This window comes from Lepidochelys kempii, chromosome 1 (genome assembly GCF_965140265.1).
Source record: "Lepidochelys kempii isolate rLepKem1 chromosome 1, rLepKem1.hap2, whole genome shotgun sequence".
Classification (NCBI taxonomy): Eukaryota; Metazoa; Chordata; order Testudines; family Cheloniidae; genus Lepidochelys; species Lepidochelys kempii.
Genome location: NC_133256.1, coordinates 49,221,772 through 49,242,753, shown reverse-complemented (window position 1 = coordinate 49,242,753; position 20,982 = coordinate 49,221,772). Strand labels below are relative to the sequence as shown.

Genomic DNA, 20,982 nt, shown 5'->3' with positions numbered 1-20,982 from the left:
AAAAAACCCACTACTGTCTTTGCTGTTATCCATGCAACTAAAACACTACACAAAACCCTCCAAGGTTCCATCTTCAACTCTGGAGGTGCTCTTCAGTACCCTAGCTTATTCGTCCCTCCTGTCTCTCTTTACATTTGTTCTCCCTATGTGTATTTACTGATCATTCCATTTGAAGGCACCAGGATGTATAAAAAAGGCCTAGAAGTGCCCACGGAGCAGCTAGCTTCCCTACCCCATCTTCCTTCAACTCCTCACTCACCAAAGCACTACTGTAGATGTCCTTAAGTTAGCAAAAGTTTCCTAACTTGTTTAGAGAAATGGTTTCTGTATCAAGGTGACCTGCCCCTCAAGGACCAGGACTGGGAGGCAGACCCAAAACTTCCCTGCAGTCTCCCAGAGATCCCTTATCCTGCCTTCCAGGGTGCAATGAGGGCCGTTGATAAGGTATCCCCAAGCCATGTTGGAGTACACTGCACCGCAAGCCCTGGGGATGTACTTCACAGCTCCGCAGGCAGCAGCCAGTCTGGGGTATGTGTTTTTCCTCTGAAACCTACATGTTATGTCAAACGTAACTGTAACATTTTAAAGTTTGACAGCTCTTGAAACTGCCTTAATTGTCCTCCAAACAGGTGCACATGGCATTTTCCTGCCAACGTGCCTAGAGGTGGAAAGCCCAAATCTCAGATTAGATGGTAGTTCAGTGTAAAGCCTTCTCAAACTGCAGTCATTCTGAGACTGCCACCAAAGAAGCTAACTATGCAGTTTATGTACTCGTGTTCCTTATGGGCACCTGAGTCCTATCAATAGCACTGCCACAGTTAGGAAACAGGATGGGCAGTACAGTTTTCCCATAGTGCACTACATTTCCAGGGCTACAGTGTCAACATGCTGCGAGTGGGAGGGCGGAGGAAGGGGAGAGAGGCGCTAGGCACTTTGGGATATGTTTACTTTCACTAGGGTCTGTGCACTGTACCTAGGGTTCTGGTGTCAACACTACAAGCACAGGTCAGAAAACTATAAACCTAGGGTTAAAATGCAGTGTAGAAGCTGAAGCCCAGGTTTCCCTGACATGGGTCAGCTTACTTGAGTCCCACTAACCCTAGGCTTTCCTTGCTGTGTAGACATGCTCTGGGATAGAGCCCTGATTCCTAGGGTCAAAAAGACTTAAATGTAATCCAGAACAGTGTGGGAACTGGAGTCAAGAGGATGGGCTGAAGAGGAGCCCAAGGGGGCAGAAGAATCTTATTTGCTTGTGACTTTTGTTATGCTGGAAGGGTTCTGAACTCAGAGTAACCCAAATGGAGGGTTGAGCCATGTCAATCCCAGAGAGAGAGAGAGAAAACCCAGGTGTGGGGAAGTAGATGGGGGAAATGCCTGCAGTACTATGCTCAGCCAGAAGGGGGGAACTGCAACAATTCTATTTTCAAGTAAGAAGTGTCCCTTGAGCTCTAATCACCACTCTTTTTCAAAATGTGTGTGTGAACATATGAATAATTGTTTAAGTTGCTCAATTTTAACATGCTTATTTCCTTATTCTCAATCCTACTCACTTAAGGGAAATGAATAACCCACTCACCACTGGTGAAGAGAAAGCATTTCTATTAACTTCTGCAGAATCTAAACATTCATTTAAAGAAAAAGTTTCTAGCCCTTATGGTTGCACAGATAACCTATGAAACATGTACTGAATATAAACCACCACACTTGGGTTACCTCCATATTGACAGGTAACTACAATGCCTCTGCTCCTCAGATTTTCCAAGATGCAGCTGAGTGAAAAAACTAACTAATCCTGGTAGTTTTTACTGCTGCTAATAGAAAACTATGAGCAACCACGAGGCATGCACTGCATCTATTCACAAGGGAGGACAACTCAAAGCAGAAACTAGAAAAGACTAAACCCACATGCAAAGTATGGGGACACTACCCTAGTGAGAACAACAGCATCTTCCCTTGTTTCAGCAGCTTGCTGGAGAGGAGGGGGGGGGAAAGAGCGATAGCAAGTTTGTCTTATGTTTCTCAAGTAGGCTTGCCCCAGAGAGTAGGGACTTTCATTGGCTTAATAGTTTAGTTACTAGATGTTTTGTAAAGCCCTGTGTCTGAAATGGTAGGTAGAATCAAGAGCTTGATGGGAGTAAGTTAGCAAAGAAATAAGGGTAACGAGAAATTTGGAGGGACGGGATGGAGAAAAAAACAAAGGAAGAAAGAAAAAAGGAAACACACTGAGGTCCCCACAGGAAAGGAAAAGAGGGTACAAGAAACAAATGAAAACTGTTAATTTCTAAAACATTAATATGGTATTTTTCACTTTGGGTTAGTAGGCTTACTCCTCAGGTTAGCAAGCGTAAGGTAAGCTTTTCAAGCCCTACTTTATCTTTAAAAGATTTCATTCTTTTCCATGTATTTTCCAGTGCTCCTTTAGGATTTATGACTGAAGTCAACAACTAGAGAGTAAACCAGTAAAACCTACAATTCAAACATATTGTATAGGTGAGAGAGCTGATATCCTGCAGTACATATTAAAGTATTTGGAGGCAGGAAGGACGGTGCACACAAATGGAGTTGAGCTTGGCATTTGTTTCATGCATATTTCTTTGACTATTTTTAACCAAACCTTTGCAGTTCACCTTTAATACCCCAGAATCCTATAGTTTAAATACATATTGTATATATGTGTGTGTATATATATTAGTATATAAATTATATTAACTGTATAGTTTAAATCCTATAGACATTAATACATCCCGTTAACATATTTCATTTTGTGGAAATGATACCAAAAATGCTTATATTTTCATTTGAGTATTAGTACCCTTGTTCTCCTCTCTTTTCTTTTGGTATGGTTAAGATTTTCAAAGGCAATCTAGCCACACAACTTGCACCAAAATCAGTAAATCACACGGCAAAATCCTCTAGTCTTTCTGAAAATCTCAATATGCTTATTTAGAAAGTTTTTCTAAAAGTATTATGATTAATGCTACCCATATGAGAAATAAATCTACTTCTAGTGTGTATAACAACATTGGCAAATAAATTAAGATAGTCAAATATTTGCATGTGCCCAAAAACAAGACTCTAGAAGATCATTAAACAGCAAGTACTATAGGTGGTGGTAGTAGTAAGCGGGAGAAGGGAGAGAAGAGTAGTGAGTTTAGCTGAGAAAACCTCACTCCTCAACTCTAGGAACCAACTTCCCAAGTTTTAAATGTCAAACAACTTTTTCAGGACCTGCGTCCCAAGGCATGATTTAACCCTGCCCTACAAGGAATCAGTCAGGTACATTCTGCACTACCAGAAGCTTCCAGAGCTACAATATAATTTGACAGCCACTCTGGTCAACCTTGCTTTAGGATCCATACAAGATTTTGGGGTATTTTTAGAATTCTCTTTCTCAAAATGATACATTTTAAGAATCTGCCTGATACCATCACTGCTGAGCATTTTTAAATATCAACATTTCATCCCATCCTCGCCACCCTATTCCCATACTCACTAAGAGTTTGCATGATTTGGAGCATACAAAATCAAGATAGAAGAGTTTTAATACATAAAGTGCATTTATTTAACATTTGCAATATCAATCAACACCTATCCATATTTCAATACGAGGGAAAAATGAGGAGGAGCTTGGGGATATAGAATAGACCTCAATTTTCATTTGATACAATGACCACTAATGTGAAAAATATGCAAATTATAAATATACTTAACATAATTATAGTAATTTGAATCAAATATTTCATTTTGGAATTGTAAATGATTATTAGTGTTCTTTCTAAAAGTACAGGTAAGTGTCCTAATGCAAGTAATACAGGTCACTACTTGTCATTGCACTGTACTCTACAAATGCTAATGCTGATTTTGTCAGGTCACTGCAATCTGATTAACTTCCAAATACTTGGAAGAGTAAGATCAACATTGTTTGGTACAGTTTTTGGAAATAACTTGAAACAATTATGTATTCATCCACACAACAGTGGATCCAGTAGGGGTGGTGTCTGGATCCAGTGCGCTTTTCCTCACACATATGCCTCAAGATGTACTTGTTTTATATTTCCTATAAATGTTTCAGTTGTCTGTGGTAAGAAATTGAGCTCTGGTGTTGACTGATACCCTCTGCCAATTCTTGCTGCTCATGATTTCTGCCATGGTGGCACAATTTGATCGTAGCTTGCAGCCACAAATTTGGTTGCCTGTTCAATTACATCAGGCATTACTGCACTGATGTCACCCAGCAAAGAGTTAGTGTACCCAGCTTGCCAAATCTTTGGCACAGTGGTTCCTGTGGGAGCCAAGATAGGATGCTCCTGCCTCTTACACTGAGAGTGCAGAGTTCCAGTGCTGCTCAGCTGAAGCACAGCAGGTTGTGATCGTTCTCCCTTGAACTGCAGGATTCCATAATTACCAGAGAGGTCAGACCCTGTTCAAGGTAACCATCACCATCTTTTCCAACCATCACCATTTGTTGTAAAAGGATATTAGCTTCCCCAGGCAAGATAGCCACCTATTCTCTGTTCATCACCACAATTCCCTGGTTTACTTCAGCTGGGGTGTTTTCTGCCTGTGATAACTACTTTGTGCTTTAGAGTGTGTTGGAGTAACTTCTTGTCTTACAAGTGCTGTACAAATGAAGTCAATCATTTACAATTTTATGTAACCAACAAGACAACATTCTGTGGAGCTAGCTGTGTACATGTAAACCGATGCATTCTGCTCACTTCTGTAGCTCTGCTAGATTTTAGACACTCTGAGCTGAAGTCTTTGTACCTATCAAAGACAAGGTATACACCGCCTGCTGCTAGTTAGCGTTCAATGTAGTCTCTGAAATTGGTCACACAGTCCTTGATGATACCACTTGCTGGCCAGTGTACTTACCTAAAGGTTCTGCAGAACCTTCAATGACTATGCAGGTGACTTCTTGTGAAATATGTCAAGTTGACAAGTCTGTCTACAGCTATTTCTTTAGGTTAGACAGCCTTGGGAATCTTCATGTCATCAGGGATCACTGATGTTAGTACAGGAGCCAACACATGGGCTTTTGAGTCTCAGCAGTACACCAAGACCAATTTATAGGCTGGGTGGAGAATGTATCAGGACACTTGTAATGATACTGTCAATAAGAAGAGCTAGCAGAGTTTTGTCTAATTTAGAGGATAACTTAGCAATCAATGCTAATTCAGGATCACTCAATTTGCAGCAGTATCTTTCTTTGTGCATATGTTGTAGTGCGTCTTATCTGATACAATAGTTCTGACTTACCGGACAAACTGTTTTCCATCTCTGCTTATTATAATGTCAAAATCATCATCTTCATCACCAGTGACTAACTTGAGCACATTTTATGCCTTACTTCTGAACACAATTATACCTGCAGTGCCTAGAGACAACAGCATAAGAAGTTCTTCAAAGTGATGTGACATGTGCTTGATCAGTTATCTGCATGAAAGCTTCTGGCCTCCATGGGCTTGGTAAACCAGAAACAACTCTGTAGCATTTCAGATGCGAAATACATCCTGTGTTACAACTGTAACTCAAGTGACTCAAGCGCTGCATCCATTTCCTCGTGCTGCACTTGTGCAGCTGCTTTTACCAATAGCAGCCCAAATTTGAAAATTAATCATGAGTGAATGTAAGAATTTAAGAGCACGCTCATAGTACTAGAATATGCCTGTGTCTTGGTTCAGAGGGATAAGGGGGCATACTAGCAAAATATACTGCTAATACAGATACTGATACAGACATAACATATGTAACTCCTAGCTAATTACGTAACTAAATATTATCATATGGTTTTCATTAAAAGTAATTAAAATTTAACTAAAGTGGTTTCACTGTCCCCTTGCTTGTGAATCAGGAGTAAGGCATTAATAAGTTCTCATATTTCAAAGTGCTCAACAGTGACAAAGTGTCATGGGGCAGTTTCTTTTGAAACTAAAGTCTTAAAATTTGGAGCCACAAAATACTCTGTATGGACATTAAAACAAGGTACTGCCAAAAATTTGCATTTGCCTACTATACTAATAGCTCTAAGTACCATTTGCCTTGTTACCACACCATGGTGTCAGATATTTGCAGTTTTTACCTACACATAGAATAGGAAATAGTGGTTACTATATGATAAGTTGACAACTGATGATATTTTAATTAGTTCTACAATGTAGAATGAATTATAATATTCACCTACAGGCTAGAATAAGACAGTTATTACCATTGCAAAGTTGCACTATAGAAGAATAGCCTTCTGAGCAGCTAGACTTTATTAAAAGCAATGTGGTCCAACATGGACGCCTCAGAATCTAGATATAATGCTAAAACAAGATCTCAAAGCTCTAAGCCATCAGGGTGAAAGTTGGGCACCTATTTTTAATAGCATAACACACTCACAAGCCTTCATCCATTCACTGAAATGCCTCCCCTACTAACAAACATAACTTGTGTCTTGGCTAAATTGACTTCTACAAATCTCATACTTTCATCCCAATCTCAAACACTGGATGAGTAGAACTATAGACTTTGGGATTGATTAAATATGAAAAGCTCAGTGCCAAAAGTTTACTGGTAACACTCCCCCTCTAGAAGTCTAAGTAGCTTCACATTCATATTGAAAAGCAGAAATTACCCGACCAATCCATGTACAAAACCTGCATGTGCAAGTGCTGTGGAGGACAAGCACCTGCCCATCCCTATTCTGCATGACCTCTCAGAGGAAAAAGTGAAACTACTAAAGAGTGAGATTACTGTTCAGCTCAGCATGATCCTTTAAATGAGTCACTTGGACTTCATTCTGTCAACTATTACCAAAACATCTAGTAAGGTCACGATGGACACCCTACCCTTGTTCATCACCAGGAAGAGATCAAACCCATTTATACAATTCCACCGTCCACTGCATACATCAAGCTGAACCCATGACCATAAGGAATTGAGAGAATGTAGAATTCAAATACAACTGGTTTTGCTCCCACAGCAGCTTTGAAGGTGGTCACTAAAATGACTAATAATTTGCTGTGTAGTTTTCTGAGCAAGGGCTTAACAACCACTTGTTTAAAAATGACTTGTGTCTTGGCCTTTTCAAGTGAGGTATTAAGCCACAGATGGCACAAAGTTTCTCCATATATTTAGCATGAAGGACAGTTTCAACTCCCTAAGCAAATCTATCATCTCAGAAAACAAAGCTAGGTCGCAACAAAGCGGACAATGCACTTCTCCCCTACTTGACAATGTCCCCATAGACAACGAGGAACAATAGCTTTTCCATGCTTTTTTACTTAATTGATTTAAATAGTTTTCAAATATTAGTGAAATAAATATCTAAGGAAAAAATAAAAAATTATAGATGGGAATGAAAACTCTGGATCTGCTTTTGTCTTCACTTAAACCAGTGCAACTCCATTCCTTAAAATTATTTACTCACAATTTACAGTAGTGTAGATGAGAGAAGAATCAGACCTATAGCATAAAAAAAGTGCTACAATGCAAAAGGCTGAAAACAGTTTACAATCCATAGTAATGACTGGAGTTAACAATTGTTGCAAAATGCTAAATGCCTCAGTAACACAACTGTAAGCAGTAATGTTCAACAATGCCTCAGCATATTTATTACAGTGCTAAAAAGAACTCATCTCACTAAGATATGTAATCCTATTTAGCTAGGATTTCAATTCGCAGACTAAACAAAAAATACTAGCTGTAATTTTTCAAGACCCAGCATTTTGTTTTGAAAGCACAAGCAAGCCTCCACAAAACTTCAAGTTTCTTAACATGGATTTTCAATCAAACTCATGTCTTAATAAATTATAGCCTGCATCACTTCCTGTGCATCCTCTGATTCACTTCTTGGTCACACATAAAAACATGTTAAATTACACCGTGCACACGTGGTAACAATTAAATTTGTATACAAAGGAAACCATTTTTAAAAGACCTTGTGAATTTTCTCTTTCAAAAACCGCTTTCATCTCAAATATATACAATCGGTTCAAATAAACCTATACAAACCATGTTTCTAGGAAGTTACAAGGATCTAAAGTACCCAAAAGTACACAAACAGAAAATAATTTAACACAGAAGCTGAAAATCTGACATCACTATTACACTGGGCTAGCAACATCGCTACAGTGAAGAATGAGATTAGTTTCTTGTTTAAACAATGGTTTGTCCAAGTGCTGCAAAATCCATATGCCTCTTCAGATCACCCTGAAAACTGTAATGCCTCAAGGGAATCAGAATAGGGTAAATGGTCTAAATAGGAGGTCAAGAGGATCCCAAGATTCAGTACCCTAGAAAAATCACCCCCCATCAATATTTTATACCCCTTATAACTTTTTTCTGCCCACACCTGGAGTTCATACTATGCCTGTGAATCTCCCCAGCCTGATAGTACCTATTCAGAACTTCTTAGCTAGAGTCTGGCATCCATTGCCGCTTTAGGGAAACTATGTTTAACAAGTTACTTAGGGTAAAAGCTGAATCTGCAATGTGGCTTGAGCCAAGTTGATTAGTTAAAATCATTTGCACATCTACAACAGCACTGGAGCTCTGCTGAAAGCCTGAGTGTATGCAGACAGCTTGATGTCAATGGTAGTTTCAAGAATGATATGATGTGGCCATTGAACCTGAACAGCATCCACATACTACGAGTTTGAATCCTGCCTTTTGTTTCTTTCTGAGCATGTATGTTGTGCACATTAGCTGCTCTCTGCCAGCATCCTGCAGGGGCTCCTTCTGGAAGTTTAATCTTGAGAACAAAGCTTCTGATTTTAGAGCCAGTATTTCAGAGGCCTCTAAAATCCACATGCAGATGCAAATTTTACATTAGAAGCATTATCAAGGAAAATAGCATTAAACAAACAGAAGGAAGATGAAAGCATCTAGCAAGTACCAGCACAAGGGCAATTTAATCATGCCACATGTTTCTTGCCCATCTCCTGAATAATGGGTCTGAGTCTGATCCAAAGAAAAGGAATCAGCTGCAAATCTCAATGTCAACAGGTTCTACAGCAGAGGTAGTCAATAGGCACACTGAAGGCCAAAACCGTACCGTCAGACGCTTTTGAACAGACTCCAAAATCTTATTATCGTTGTTATTTTTATTATTTTCTCTAGAATCTGGACCTTGACTATACCTTAACAAAAAATAATTGACTACCCCTGTTCTACACGGTTGCTGAACATCAGAAGAGCTCTATTTTAAGGACTAGGATAAGGTCACAGGTTGACATTGACTAAAGTGACCAGGACATGTTTGTTTATATTCAGTATGTTTATATTCATCAAGGAAACTGAACAAAAATCCACCTATCAATTTTACCTTTTTAAAGTGCTGCAGATTCTGTGAAAAAGGAAGTAAACAAAATTGACACTAGAAAAGTGTTAGTCACATGGTCAGTCATAGCAACTATATACAATATGCAACTATTCAGTTCAATGACTCGTTGAGTCAAGGTTGAAACACCAACTGGGAGTAGAAAAAATAGGGAAGCCTGTTTTCCTCTTTCTATCTATGAATAAAAATTTAATGTGATGCTGAGATCTACTAGATCTAAAATTTTGAATGGCATGATGACCAGATCAGTTTATTTCACTAACTAAAGATAGTATTTTGCTTAATAAATCTGTTATATTAACCACATTTTGATAATTTAATGTATCCAGCACATTTAAGGTAGTTTTATTAACTATAAAAAATCATTCTAAAATGTTTTCTGCATTTTAATTTCCATCCAAACAGAGCTTCACACAAATAGAATTAAAAACATCAATCCAGTGAATAAGAAATGTATCATTCACCATACTCTGACAAAAAATTGAAAAATTAAGTGTCTGAATAAATATAAGTCAAGCTATGCAATACCTTAAATGTGTAGAGATGGAGCATACCCCCTGGTTAGTAAAAGCAGCACCAAACAGTGTAAAGGCTATATTTAGTTGCTGTCATAAATATAAAGGGAAGGGTAAACCCCTTTAAAATCCCTCCTGGCCAGAAGAAAAATCCTCTCACCTGTAAAGGGTTAAGAAGCTAAAGGTAACCTCGCTGGCACCTGACCAAAATGACCAATGAGGAGACAGGATATTTTCAAAAGCTGGGAGGAGGGAGAGAAACAAAGGGTCTGTGTCTGTCTGTATGCTGCTTTTGCCGGGGATAGAACAGAAATGGAGTCTTAGAACTTTTAGTAAGTAATCTAGCTAGGTATGTGTTAGATTATGATTTCTTTAAATGGCTGAGAAAGGAACTGTGCTGAATAGAATGACTATTCCTGTCTATGTGTCTTTTTTGTGACTTAAGGTTTTGCCTAGAGGGATTCTCTATGTTTTGAATCTAGTTACCCTGTAAGGTATCTACCATCCTGATTTTACAGAGGGGATTTCTTTACTTCTATTAAAAGTCTTCTTATAAGAAAACTGAATGCTTTTTCATTGTTCTCAGATCCCAGGGTTTGAGTCTGTGGTCACCTATGCAAATTGATGAGGATTTTTACCAAACCTTTCCCAGGAAGTGGGGTGCAAGGGTTGGGAGGATTTTGGGGGGAAAAGACGTGTCCAAACTACGTTTCCCAGTAAACCCAGTTAGAGTTTGGTGGTGGCAGTGGAGATCCAGGGACAAAGGATGAAATTAATTTGTACCTTGGTGAAGTTTTAACCTAAGCTGGTGAAAGTAAGCTTAGGAGGTTTCCATGCAGGTCCCCACATCTGTACCCTAGAGTTCAGAGTGGGGGAGGAACCTTGATTTGCAACTGTCAATGTTTTAATGGTTACCAACCAGTGAGATTCAACCCTTCTTTAGACAAATAATTGAAAAGCACAAATCCAAAACAAGATTAAAACAATTTAAATCAAGGTTTTCCTGCCAGCTGATTTAAATCATGATTAAAATTGGTGATTTAAATCAATCCACCCTGAGATTATATTGCAATACTATAGCTTGCAAGCCAATAAAACTGTATAATCATATTAGTTATTATTTGTATAATCATATTGCCTACAAGACCCAGTTGCAGATCAGAACTCTTTTTGCTTGGCTCTGTACAAATACTGAACAAAAAGACTAAGTACCTACTGGAATAATCTAAAGACTGCAGATTCTTTCCTTGCATATGGAGTTAAAAGGTAAGCTTTTTCCTGCTCATTTATTCATACAAATTATTTTGGACAGTATAGGTACACAAAACACTTCAACGAAAGAAATATATAAACATGGTTATTGAATAGTGAGTCTTTTTTGTGACAAATGTTAGATAGGTGCAATATTTAATATTTTAAAGTCACTGCATGCCTAGCAGGTCTTAAAGACATTGTCAATTTAAAACAAAAAGTTTAAAGGAAAGTAATTTCAGGTACTTCCACTGGCCTTCTAGTAATTGTGGTTTTAACAGTGATGGTTGCTTTATAAAACCCTAAAATAGATTTCCCCCAGTGGGAAGGGGGGCAAAGTACACTTGCCATTCTCTAAAACCTTTAAACTAAACTATAATCAAAACTTCTTGATTTAAACAAAACCCTATCTTTAACCTAGGTAGCTGTAGGAGAAAATGCAGATAGAATCCCTGCAGCAGAGTGGGGGCTATCCTGTTTATTGCACTCGGTGTAGCATGTATGATTACCTGCCCTGTGGGCGGGTGGCATATGTGTGCGTTTGGTGCAAGGAGCTCCTGGCCCTCAGAGACCGTGTACAGGCTTTGGAGGCCAGGGTGGCAGAACTGGAGGAGCTAAGGGAGGCAGAGAGGTATGTTGATGAGGCTTTCCGGGACACTGTAGATTTGTCCCACCTCCGGTCAGACAGCCCCTGTGCTGTTAAGGAGGATGAAAGCCGCAGAGAAGGACAGCAGTCAATGAGAACAGAGGGAAACCTTCCCATAGTTGGGACCCTCCTTCCAGATGATGTTGGGGTATTCTCTCACACTGAGGTTACCCCTCTGGGGGAGGGAACTCCAGTCATTAGTAAAAGGCAGGTGTTAGTAATGGGAGATTCAATCATTAGAAACCTAGATAGCTGGGTTTGTGATGACCAGGAGAACCGTATGGTGACTTGCCTGCCTGGTGTGAAGGTTGCGGCTCTCTTCATGCATCCAGATAGACTAATGTGTAGTGCTGGGGAGGAGCCGGTGGTTGTGGTACATGTAGGTGCCAATGACATAGGGAAGGGTAGAGAGATGTCCTGGAGGCAAAATTTAGCCTGCTTGGAAAGAGACTGAAATCCAGGACCTCTATGGTGGCATTCTCAGAAATGCTTCCAGTTCCACGTGCAGGGCCAGGTAGGCAGGCAGAGCTTCAGAGTCTCAATGTGTGGATGAGACGATGGTGTAGAGAGAAGGGGTTTAGATTTATTAGGAACTGGGGAAACTTTTGGGATAGGGAGAGCCTATACAGGAAGGATGGGCTCCACCTAAACCAAAGTGGATCCAGACTGCTGGCACTTAGTTTAAAAACTGCTCTGCAACCTTTTTAATGTTAAGAGATGGGGGAAAGCAGATTGCTGCAGAGGCGCACGTGGATCGGACAGAGACTTCTCTTAGAGGAGAGTCTATTGATAGAGATTCTCTAGGTTTTAGTCAGGAGGAGGGGATGAAAGAGGACAAAGTATGGGCCAGATCAGACGAGAAACATGCACATAAAGAATCTGACACATCAGAAAAGGGCAGACAAATAAACAGTGACAAGTTTTTAAAAAGTGCTTGTACACAAATGCTAGAAGTCTAAATAATAAGATGGGTGAACTAGAGTGCCTCGTGTTAAAGGGGAATATTGATATAATAGGCATCACAGAAACCTGGTGGAGTGAGGACAATCAATGGGACACAATCATTCCAGGGTACAAAATATATCGGAAGGACAGAACAGGTCATGCGGGGGGAGGGAGCGGCACTATATGTGAAAGAAAATGTAGAATCAAATGAAATAAAAATATTAAATGAATCCACATGTTCCACAGAATCTCTATGGATTGTAATTCCATGCTCTAAGAAGAATATAACAATAGAGATGTATTATCAACCAGCTGACCAGGACAGCGATAGTGACGATGAAATGCTAACAGAGATTAGAGAGACTATCAAAATAAAAAATTCAATAATAGTGGGGAATTTCAATTATCCCCATATTGACTGGGTACATGTCTCCTCAGGACGAAATGCAGAGACAAAATTTCTTGATACTTTTAATGACTGCTGCTTGGAGCAGCTGGTACAGGAACCCACAAGGGGAGAGGCAACTCTCGATCTATTCCTGAGTGGAGCGCAGGATCTGGTCCAAGAGGTAACTATAACAGGACCGCTTGGAAACAGTGACCATAATATAACAACATTTAACATCCCTGTGGTAGAAAGAACACCTCAACAGCCCAACACTGTGGCATTTAATTTCAGAAAGGGGAACTATGCAAAAATGAGGAGGTTAGTTAAACAGAAATTAAAAGGTACAGTGACTAGAGTGAAATCCCTGCAAGCTGCATGGACACTTTTCAAAGACACCATAATACAGACTAACATGGCTACCCTTTTGATACTCTATCCAATGGACTCCCTCAACATTTCAGCTCCCCCACAGTTTGACCCTAGAACCTCACATCACCCTCCAGATATCCCATTTCCCCTCCATCACCCAAAATAGACCCTTGCTGCCTCTGGGCCTCCCAGTATGCCTCTTCAGACATTCCAGTTCTCCTCCACATCCCTTCAAGTCACATTTATGTTCTCTGCTCCATCTAGGGTTGCTTCCTTTCAACTTGCTGATAACTGGACCTCAAGACACGACCTCTGCTCCACCTCTTCCCCTCCGCTCCCCCTCCCCGACCCAAGACCTTGCCCTCCATCACTCACTCCTCTCCCTCACGTCCCTGTCGTTCACTGGATCATCTCCACCTCCCCTCAACCAAACTGTGCTCCCTCTGTTCTAGGGCTGGAATGGGAGCTGCTGCAGCCTGACAAGGAGCCTGCCTGCAGGTAGGAGGCAACCCTGGCTGAGCAGGCTTTTTGGCTTTCTGGTTGAAAACCAGGCACCTGGCAACCCTAAATGGCACCTGGACACAGAAGCCAAAAACCAGACTGTCTGGGTAAAACCCAGATGCGTGGCAACCCTAGCTCTACCTCACAACAGACTGAGTACTTTTTTGGGAGCCAACATGCCCTTAGCAACTTAAGTGAGCTTTAGGTGCGGACTTCTGAAGAGCTTTTGTGCCTTGGCTCCAGAACCACTTTCCCTGATGGTCCCATCACCATATCACTTACACCATGCATATATACTCCAGACAATTATGTATACACAAGGAGAAATTGAGAGAAAATCATAAGTTTTATATTATGCAGGTTTTGGTTCCAGCTCAATAGTTCAGATTGACAGTTCCTTTCTAAGCCATATTTTGATATACATCCCCATGTATACGAAGGAGTTATTCACCTTTCCCCCTTTCTGTTTAAGAATATACAAATTGGATGTTGACGTAAAAATGTTTGTAACTTCAGTTTGTTATTTTTGTGTTCGTTTGTGAATACTGTATTAAATATTCCTGTGTTTAAATGAAAACCCATTATTAGAAATCCATCATTGGTGTAGAATGGCTATTCATTCTGAAACAAACATTAATTTGAAGGTTTAATTTAAACAAATGCAATTGTGCTGCCCTTTTTTTTTTTAAAACTATGTGCACTTCCAGACACATGAAATAATCATCTATTCGGAATGTCACTGTGCATTTTTTTAAATGAAAACAAACATACTAAGTAGTACTTTACTACTTGTAACAATTATTTTCAATCTTAAGAGCACATTCCACAAGTGACTGCACTCATGACAGTTTTTTACATAGATATGTAAACACAACATTTGATTTAGTGCACTACAAACTTTCTGGAAAATATTTTACAGCATATTTCTAATACTTGAAAAAAACTGACAGATTAACCAGATTTTGCTTTTTTATGGGACTGTCCATCAGAACTTTCAATACAAAAGGCAAGTTAGAAATTGCCAAACACCTGAGTTTAACCATTAAGTATACCATCAGTAAATACAGTGCTATCATCATGATTTCATATGCTTTTGTTTGTTATTAGATTTATAAAGAAAGTTTGTTTCCAAATACACTGTAGCAAGAGAAACTGTCAGTGCCAAAGGCGATAAAAAGCTAATTCCCTACATTGAACTATCACTAGGAGAGCCATAACATAGCATAAGGCTTGACTCAAAGGGGAGAGGAAACTTCCACTAGTAAACAGGGATCTTACCTCATCTGCTACAGCAAATTAAGGTTTCAGAGTAACAGCCGTGTTAGTCTGTATTCGCAAAAAGAAAAGGAGTACTTGTGGCACCTTAGAGACTAACCAATTTATTTGAGCATGAGCTTTCACGAAAGCTCATGCTCAAATAAATTGGTTAGTCTCTAAGGTGCCACAAGTACTCCTTTTCTTTTAGCAAATTAAGCTTTCATTAAAAAGAAAAGGCATCCTAGCCTTTACAGTTAAGAAACCCTCCCAAGTGCAAATAAAATGTAAACTAAGACAGCATTTACTTCTAACATCTGGAAGACGCACACCCTGAAACAATAACTTTAAGATACCTTAGGCTCTATTTCACCCCACAAATCCCCAGTGCAGATGTGCTGCACTGCACCAGCCTAAGATGCATCTGTAAGTTGCAACCCCCATTCTACATCAATGCCATGTATCTACATTAAAGGGCTGCACCAACATAACTACACTGATGTAGTTATAACTGCGCAAGTTCCTCTTTAAACACTAATTCTAGCTCCAGCACACAATCTGAACAGTTCTTGTGTGGGGGAGAATTCCTCCAAGGCTAAGGAAATAGTTCTTCCTCCACACGAACCTCAGAGCTTTGATAGCCTCCCTACCAATTTTATTGCCACTAAATGTAAGAGGAGAAATAGAATAGTCAGATTCCACAGTCTCATCCACCAAATTGATCCTGCCCAATTCTTTTCTCACACCTTATGACACAGAAGAGTAAAACTTTAGTTACAGAAGGTCCATGCACCACCATGAAGGGGGTAAATAATCCTGCTCCTAAGAGAGCTATGAACTGCATCCAACTGGATATTACAAAGCCTGTCTCCAAGTCCATCTTTCTTAGCCCTTTAAAAAATTCTATGTCTCGAAGTTATGCCAAGTTTCAGCCATCCTCTTTCTACCTGGCTTCAAACCTTAAACTTACTTTGAGCACTGACAGGAACCCTATGCACTCTGGTTAGTGACCCAATAGATGCTTTATTGACAGTCAACATAGCATCTTCTACAATTACCATTATCTAGCTACCCTTTCAGTTTCAAGATGACCTTTCATAAGCAATATGGGGAAAGGAGTAAATTTGATACTAAACCCCACAATTGATAGTTCAAAACTAACCTATATCAGAACACATGGAGGTAAATAAAACTCGTGGACAATTTGACTCCACAAGACAAAATCTTCAAAGGAAAACATCCCTATAGTAAATATTTGACTAAGGAATAGATAAATGTTTTAATGAACCAGTTATTTAATTCTGGAACATTCAAACCAGTGCTGAGATATCAGTATAAATATAATTAAGGGCCAAAGTCTACCATGACATACGTGGGATTGCATGAGTAAAAATGAGAGTAGGATGTAGCCCGAGTGTGCTGTTTTGTTGCTACAGAGGGCACCATTACATACCCAATCTTCCCACTCCAGAAGTACCCGCGGTTGTCACGGTATCTTCCTGTACTACAAGATACAATGGTACTACGTCACTGCAGTGTCAAAAGTTGATTTTTAAATAGTACACGACGTACTACTTCAGACTGGATCACTTGATGGGATAGGTTAAAATGCAAGAAATGCAGCATAATTTTGGAATACTCAAACAGATTTTTCAGAGTTAATTTAAGATAAGTTATTTAATAACTTGATTACACGTAGGCAGCAGTTTATTTTAAACAATTGTGAACAGCAATAACACTTAAACCTCAATCTTTGTACCTTTCCCATATGCCACAGATGAGCAGAATTTCTCAGTCAAAACCTAGTCCATTTGAGACAAATACAGTATAAAAAGTGATTCAAGGGCATTCTTAAGTAGTTTATTCACTTTTAGTTAAATGTAGTGATTAGAATAGTTGATGGTTATGTTGTAGTTTTACTTTAATGATCTCACACCAGGATTTCCCAACATTATCGCCGGCTCGGCATCAATTCAGAGACTGCAATTTCTTAATTCTATGGTATGTTTGGATTCAGAGAATATTTCATCATACATACTGTAACACAGAGGTCATTTTTCAAGAATCAGACATTACTGTGACAGCCACCTGTAAGGTAACAAGAAAAGCCCAACCCACTGTACACTCCCTTAAACAAAGGAAAGCTAGATAACTCCAAATGGCTTGTGTACATGCTACGGGATAGTTAAAGGCACGATGATTGTCAGAGACTGGCACACTATATCATTTTATCCAAGAAGTCATTGAAGACAGCACTTTAAACAATGCCCATTCACATTAGCACACACAACTAAAGGACACTCATTCATAAATAGTACAGTTTAGCAACTATAAATTGTTTCCCTCAACCTCAAGCTTTTCCTCAAAAAAGAAAAAAAGCTAAAAATAAAGAAATGCATTTCATTTTAAATACTTGGAGCTAAAAATCAATAATGCAGCAGCAGGGGAAGGTTGGTAGTTTACGGGATATACCACCATAATTTTGTTTTCTAGCTTCCAGGCTCATTTTGTTTGTTTTACTTGTGAGTAAATTAACTTCCAAAATAGAAGCATAAATGCACACTAGTCATTCAGTGCACTGGAGAGTGTTAGATTATATTTCCACATCAAAGAAAGATGATATTCTCTCTGCTACTGTATGCCCGAGTCCATCTGTTAAGCAATGACTTATCCAGAATGCATAGATACTGCAGTAGCTTCCCAAGTGGTTTTATGTTCACGTGTGTCCCCTGATGCTGAAAGCATTACTATAACCTTTATTCATATTTCTAGATTTAAATGCGTACCTTTCAACATTAACTAAACAGTGGGTAGTCCTGTAACCAAATAGTTTAAACAAACATTTTATGACTTTCTGAGAAATATCACCAAACAAAAACCCAAACACAAAAAGTAATGTTAGTCTTTGTATCAGCAATTAGGCTGTCAGATTTAAGCGTCTTCCCTTTTCATTAGCAATACCAACAAAGGAGGATAAACACAGGAAAAAGATTAAGCACTCTACACTTATGTAATGATCTATCTGAAGCTACTAAAAGAAATATCACTTCATGTTATTTCCCTATTCCCAGTGCTACTGTGAAATGAATGGATAATATCCAATAAAGTGATGAATATCAAGTTCTGACAACTTGTTCCACAATAGTTTATCTGAAAGGTTACTTGTAAAGATAATTTTAAGATGACAAAATAGTTTGAAAAGACAGACAGTTGTCTGTCTTTGACTTGACACATTCACAAAACAAGAGCTTTAACTCGTGTATCCACATAAACCATAAAGATTAAAATGATCTAACCAACCCACATCTCTCTCTGAATGCTGCAGCTCTTCCATTCAGCCTGCGTTAGGTCAAAATGCAAATAATTGTCAACCATTGGAAGAATACATGGTTTTAAAGTGCCAGATACAATTTTATCTCTGTGCATGGTTTTGTTACAAAATGAACATAAGTTTAACATTTTAAACTTGTTTGTTAGAAGGGTAGTTTAAATTAAGTGCCCTTCAGTCTTAAGCAGTGGCTTTCTATCCTAATTCATAAGTAAAATTGAGGATATATTTTGTTGACTGAACTGCTTTCAAAAGCTTTGCTGCAGTGATTCATTTTTAGATCCATTTTTTTCCTCTCCTTAGACTTCTGTAGGTTTCCCAGGCTTTGGTGTAGGTAGCGCAAAAACATTAAGTCATACAATCTTGCAGTAACTCTTTCATACCATCGAGTGAATGACCGAGGAGTTACACTGTAACATCCTTTTCCTGTTGTGTCTTTTATACACATGCAATAATGATTTTCCAACACACAGACCTTTTTGACACCCTTAATTCTTGAGGCAAGAATGCAGTTTGGTACACTAGAACAGGGGATTAAGACATGAGCAAACTAATCCCTTACAACAGAGTGTAGCAATACATACTTATTAAAATGACGCAAAAACTCTCCTCCTCAACATATCAAACCCGATTAGCTCCAGGCTAACAGGGTTAAATCTTTCAAACATTTGCATCTCCAAAGAAAGATACCAGCTCACGCTGCATTTCAATTTTATACAATTAAAAACAGATACAACATCAAATGTCCCTTTTCTTCAGAGGAATAAGTCGTCAGGCTATCTGGCAGTCTGCAAGCACCTGAAGTTTTCGATTACTGGTTCTCATATATAATAAACATAAATTGCACCCACTCCACTTCCACAACAGAAGACAGCACAGGGGGAGGAGGAAGGAGATTAGACTGTAAAGAGTACGTGTTTGTTTCACTAGCTGAGGTCCTGTGTGGAGTTTAGGCTGAGCAGATGGGTCTCTCGCACAAGGTGAGGAAGGAGCCATTAGGTACACGGCAGAGCGAGTGGGTTGCATACGGATGAGCGTGCGGCTCACAAACCGGCATTGTGGGGAAGGGTGGAGTATGCGAGAGGAAAGGGTCTCTCCTAGGGGTGAAGAGGGAGCAATGGGTGCATGCAAGGGATCGGGGCGGCGAAGAGGCAATCCATGGATACGCATGGTTTTGGGATTAGGAAGGAGCAGTGGTGGGAATTGGCAGGGGGGAATGGGTGGGGTTCGTGGGGAAGGGAAGTCGCCGGCTGGGGAGGGTGCGTAGTGAGTCCCTGGGTCCCTCGGGGGGTCGGCAGGGGGCGCGGGCTGCCCTGACCCTGCCGGCGGGGAGGAGTGCCGGCTCCTTACCAGGTTGAGCACGGTCTCCACGATGTCCCGGTTGCTGACCTCGCCGACCTGGATGAGTCCGATGAGGACGGCGAATTTCATGCGGATGTTGCGGATCGGCACCGACGGGTTAATCATCCCCGCGGGGAGCACCACGGACCCAGAGCCCGACGCTCGCAGCTCCCCCATCACCGCGGCGCTGCCGCCACCGCCTCCTGCGGCCCCGACAGGGACGAGCCCCGCGGGCTGCGGGTCCGGCCCTGACACCGGCTTCTCACTCGCCATCTACCCCCCGCGCCCTCCGGCACCTGCCCCCGGCCGAGCCCAGCCCAGCCTCCACAGCAGCAGCGCCCGGCGGGGCCGCAGGGAGCCGGTCCGAGGCGCAGGGACCGTCCCGGCAGCCGCTCCACTATAATGAGGGATTATTATGGGCGCCGCTGCCCCGTTAGCCGGAGCCCGTCCGCCCGCCGGGGGCCGGAGGAGAAGCAGCCGCCGCGCCCGGCCCGGAGACGGCGCTGGGAAGCGGGCTGGGCACAGGTCCGCGAGCCACCAGCAGCACCGCCGCTGCCGCCGCCGCCGCTGTTGTTGTGGAGCCGGAGCCGCTGCCGCCGCCGCCGCTCACTCCGCCATGTTGCCGCCCCCTGCCTGCGCTAGCCGCCAAGGCGCCTGCGCTGAGCCCGGGGGGAGGGGGGCGGGGCCGGGCCGCGCCGTGCGCCCCCCCTCTCCCCGGAGCTGCGGACAGGTGAGCAGGTGCGTCGGGCTGCGCCAGACCCAGAGCGGCCGGGCTTCAGTGCCGCCGCTCCCGCAGGGTGCGCCCGGGTGCGGGTTACGCACCTGAGGCTGCGGTGGCAGAGACACCACCCCCGCCGGAGACACCGCCTGCCCCTGCCCTGACCCGACCCCACAGCTCCCTGCGGGCGGGGCACGGGGGTACTGGGGCTGCCCCGCCCCGCCCAGACCCCCGGCAGCGCTGCGGAGAACCTGGGGCCCTGCTGAGCCTGTGTACTCACCGCCCGCTTCTGGGGCCACAGCCTTGATTGGGGCCCCTGTCTCGCTGCTGATGACCCATCTGCTGCGAAGCCATCTCTAGCCCCCACTACTAGGGGTGTTGGAACAATGTTTTATAGTGGG

At 41.4% G+C, this 20,982-nt stretch overlaps 1 protein-coding gene across 6 annotated transcripts in view; it reads right to left on the bottom strand.

Moving 5' to 3' along the window:
- The window catches only part of NBEA (neurobeachin), an 848,387-nt gene extending 827,907 nt beyond the window's left edge, over positions 1–20,480 (bottom strand). For all 6 annotated transcript variants that reach the window (XM_073341812.1, XM_073341823.1, XM_073341834.1 and 3 more), the window contains exon 1: positions 19,873–20,480. In XM_073341812.1, coding sequence (XP_073197913.1) covers positions 19,873–20,136 — 264 coding nt within the window. In that variant the 5' untranslated portion in view covers positions 20,137–20,480. The remainder of the gene's footprint in view (positions 1–19,872) is intronic.
- Between the last annotated feature and the right edge of the window lie 502 nt (positions 20,481–20,982).